The sequence below is a fragment of the Drosophila ficusphila genome, unplaced genomic scaffold (assembly GCF_018152265.1).
Source record: "Drosophila ficusphila isolate 14025-0441.05 unplaced genomic scaffold, ASM1815226v1 contig_256, whole genome shotgun sequence".
In the NCBI taxonomy this organism is placed as follows: Eukaryota; Metazoa; Arthropoda; class Insecta; order Diptera; family Drosophilidae; genus Drosophila; species Drosophila ficusphila.
The window spans coordinates 471587-475737 of NW_025064156.1; the positions used below are offsets into that span (position 1 = coordinate 471587).

The 4151-nt window shown below is 56.9% G+C and overlaps 1 protein-coding gene across 1 annotated transcript; it reads right to left on the bottom strand.

The window, feature by feature from the left end:
- Nucleotides 1–1885: 1885 nt before the first annotated feature.
- LOC122319859 (uncharacterized protein K02A2.6-like) lies at nt 1886–3891 on the bottom strand (the record flags this gene model as incomplete). Its single annotated transcript, XM_043207657.1, is given in 4 exon segments — nt 1886–2575; nt 2670–3041; nt 3134–3402; nt 3405–3891. Coding segments are annotated over 4 exon segments (1818 nt in total), but the record flags the coding sequence as incomplete, so codon positions are not given.
- Between the last annotated feature and the right edge of the window lie 260 nt (nt 3892–4151).

Consider the following 4151-nt stretch of genomic DNA (forward strand, 5'->3'; position numbering starts at 1 on the left):
TCCATACTTCGTTGTCCGTAGTTCGTAAGGCCCGAATCTTTCCATTATAAAACATCTTCCTGTGTTTTTTTTCTTTTTCATGATCCAACGCCGACATCCGTAGACAATGGCTCCGCGTAAGCAGAACGTTCAAGTGTTGGAGAGCAGGCGGACTCGAGGCACGCAGTCCTACCGGTGCCGAGTCTGCCGGGGGATCCACCCTCTAAAGAGGTGCCAGAGGTTCCTCAAGCTGAGCGCGGAGAAGCGGCTACGGGCAGTTCTGGTTAATAAGTACTGCGCAAATTGCCTTGCCCACGAGCATTCGCAAGGGGACTGCCGTAGCGGTGACCGGTGCAGAGCGTGCGATGAGGAGCATCACACGCTGCTCCACATCACCGAGCCTTCCAAGCCTTCCAAAAGGGGCTCCGCTTCTCAGCAGCGTTCGCGCCGGCAAGATCCGCCAACTCGCAGAGCGCTTGCTTCTCCACCGCGCTCAGCATCCTCGACACCAGAGCCCTCGACTCGCGCAGCGCGCGCTGCTCCGACGCTGGCAACCCTCCTTCAGCACCACGTCGTCAACGTCCTTCCAACGGCTTTGGTCACCCTGGAGGCGGGTCCGAAGATCGTGGACACCGTGGCTCTCATAGACCCCTGCTCGCCTCAAAGCTGCATCGACGCCACCCTGGCGTCCAGCCTTCGTCTGCCGACCACCAATGTCGGAAAGGAAAGGGTGTGCACGGCGATCCTCCGATCGAAGGTCGTCGAGGGGGCTGCGTTGGATGTCGTCCTAAAGATCGAACCCGGCGTCGGCGTCCGCACCCCCATCCGAGCGATCGACGAGTCTGTCGTCGGCCGCTACAATGACCTTCCGCTGGGTGACAAGCGGTTCTATCTGCGGCGTCGATTTCCATGGTCCTGGGTGCGGATGTCTACGCCAAGGTCATCCAACCAGGATTCCACCTGGTCGCCGAGGGATTGCCGGTGGCCCAGAAGACCATCTTCGGCTGGATCCTGTCCGGCGCCTGCAACCAGGGCTAATTATGTTGCAACGCCAGCGGTTGTAAGGGGGGCGGAATGTTCAGGCCTCTCCCGCTCTCCCTCTCCCGGAGCTTCTCCCCACACCGCACTCTCCCTCTCCCGAAGCTTGGAGCATGTCGCGCTCGGCCGTCCAGGCTCTCCACTCCCCGAGCGCGAGAAGTCTCCGCTGCGCCTCCAAGCGCCTAGCTTAGAATAGCTTAAATTAGTTCCAATACGTCAACGCACTGAATAAACGCCCGGCCGGTCCGCGCTATACCCGAAATTTCCAAGTACTTTTATTTTCGCGATCGCCGAGTGTGTTATTTCTTGCCCCCACAGCTAACACCGCCAGCCGTCGCTGACCACAGGAGTTGCTGCCTTCAACGTTGGACGACCCGCCACTTCAACCTCCAACTCCTGAGTGCGGCCAAGGGCCTCTTGGATCTCAGCCGGACAGTCTCAGCTTAATAGACCCTACCTGGTCGTTCGGCATCTTGACTGTGGCATCTCGACCCCCACGGCTCCTGTCCCCATTTCCGGCGCATGCCAGACCGGCGGCGGGGATCGCACCACCAGCGGGGACGCCAGTAGCTGAAGGACCGACGACAAGCGCCGGGGCCCCCTTTCGCCCCTGGCTGTTCCGCTGGCCGCGGCCTTCCGCCTCGGCCTGAGTTGTTTCCGCTGCTGTAGTTGTGCTGCTGCTGATGCCGCCGTTGTTGCTCCCGCTGCGGTTGTTGTTGCTGTCGCTGCGGTTGTTGTTGCTGTCGCTGCGGTTGTTGTTGCTGTCGCTGCGGTTGTTGTTGCTGCCGCTGCGGTTGTTGTTGTTGCTGCTGCTGACCTCCGGTCGCGTTTTTTTTCTCGGCTTGTGTATATACCCTCCTCTGACCCGCTATCGCGCTCCAAAGTACCCTCCTCTGTCCCGCTTCTCGCGCTCCAGTCGCTCGCGCACAATTAGTGATTGTGAATGGCCCGTCATATATGTGGGCCAATTTCGCCGCGAAGCCTTCCACTGCTTTAGACAGGTGGTGCTCTTTGGCCCAGACCTTGCGCCAATCCTCGGCGTCCATGGCCTCCTTCTCAGGTTATAGTGTCGTGCCTGATCCTGCGCTGCCTTCCCCATGTTACGCCTGACGAGTTCAAAAGTTTCCGAAAGTTTTTGTGCATTTTCCTTCGGTGCTTGTGTCGCCTTTCCGGTCCCAATTGTGTGCTCGTCGAAAAGAGCTTTTGGCAGCCTGGGTTTTCGACCCTGGGTGACTAACGCTGGCGAGTAACCCGTGGACTCCGCTATACTGGTATTCACCGCCAGCTGTAGTTCTGGCCATTTGTCGTCCCAGGTCCTCTGGTCGGCCCCCGCGAACTGGGCGACCATCGTCTTTACTGTCCTGTTTGCTCTTTCTGTCGGGTTTTCCTGAGGCATATATGGCGCAGTAAACTGGTGTCGCACACCCAACTCTTCCAGGAATTTTTTAAAGAACCTGTTGGTAAACTGCACCCCGTTATCCGTGATTAGGATTTTCGGGACGCCATACCTCGAGACGATTCTCTCCCTTATCGCCTTCTGCAGTGATTCCGTGGTCGCCTTCCGCATCGGCACCAACTCGGTCCACCAGCACGAGCAGCATGGCATTCCCGTGTTTTGACCGTGGCAGTGGGCCGACGAAATCGGCACACACTGTCGCCCACGGCTCCTCGGGAATCTGCGTCAACATCTTGCCTGCCGCCTGCAGCTGGTTCGGCTTGTACTTCAGGCACCTCTCACAGCTACGTACGTAGGCCTTGATGTCTCTGTGCATGCCCAGCCAGTGGTACCTCGCAGTCACTCCTGCGATTGTCTTCCTGCTGCCCAAGTGACCGGCTGTTGGTGCGTCGTGATTTTCTGCTATCACCCTCTGTATTGATCCTCTGGGTATGCATAGCTTCCACGCGACCACGTCCTCGTTCCCCGCCCTGCGGGGTATGTGGCGATACATCTGATCGCCTTCCAGCATGTAATCCGGGTATTTTTTCGGGTTCTGCGCCACCTTGATTCTCATTTCCGCAACTTCCTTATGGCCCATACAATTGCCAAGCATTCTTTTTCAGTTGCAGAGTAATTTCTTTCCGCTCCATTTAGGGAGCGACTTGAACATGAAATTACTCTCTCGCCTTGATCTGAATGCTGCGTGAGTATGGCGCCAAGCCCATAGTCGCTGGCGTCTGTCTGCAGGACGAACGTCTTCGTGAAGTCTGGGCATGCCAGGATTGGGTCTGCGACCAGCCTGGCCTTGACTGCCTCGAATGCCTTCTGGTGGTCGTCGGTCCACTCCCATTTCACCTTCTTCCGGAGTAGGGCATTTAGTGGCTGGACTAGCGTGGCGAAGTCGGGTACAAAGCGTCGGTACCACGATGCCACTCCCAAGTATTGCCCAGCTCCTTAACGTTGGCTGGGGGTTCCAGCAACGCTATCGCCGCTACCTTCTCCGGATCAGTTCCAATTCCCTGGTCAGTGATGCGATGTCCCAAGTACTGCAGCTCCTTCCTGAAGAACTTGCACTTCTCCACATTCACCTTCAGGTTCGCTGATCGCAGTCTTCGGAACACTTCCCTCAGGTTTCTTTTATGCTCCTCCAGCGTCCGTCCGATGACGATAATATCGTCCTGGTACGCAAAGGCGTGCGGCATCATCTCAGGCCCTATGACCTGATCGAGCGCCCTTTGGAACGTAGCCGACGCTGAGTGCAGCCCGAATGGCATCACCTTCCACTGGAACAGACCCTTTCCTGGGACGGTGAACGCGGTATACTGCCTGCTCTTCTCTTCCAGCGGTATTTGCCAGTATCCATCCTTTAAGTCCAGGCTGCTGATGTATCGTGCCTCCCTTAATTGATCCAGGATGTAATTGATCATAGGCATCGGGTACGCATCCTTTACCGACTTTGCGTTGATTTGTCGGAAATCTACGCACAGCCTCCATTTTCCCGTCTTCTTCTTTACCATGACGATCGGAGAGCTGTACGGGCTTCTTGACGGCTCGATGCATCCTTTTTCCAGCAGCTCGTCTACCTTTTCGTTTATTTCCCCCTGCATTTTGGGGTTTTTTGGGTAGTACCGCTGCTTCACTGGCTGGTCGTCCTTCATCGTGATCTTGTGGACGGCTATGTTTGATACTCCGCTTG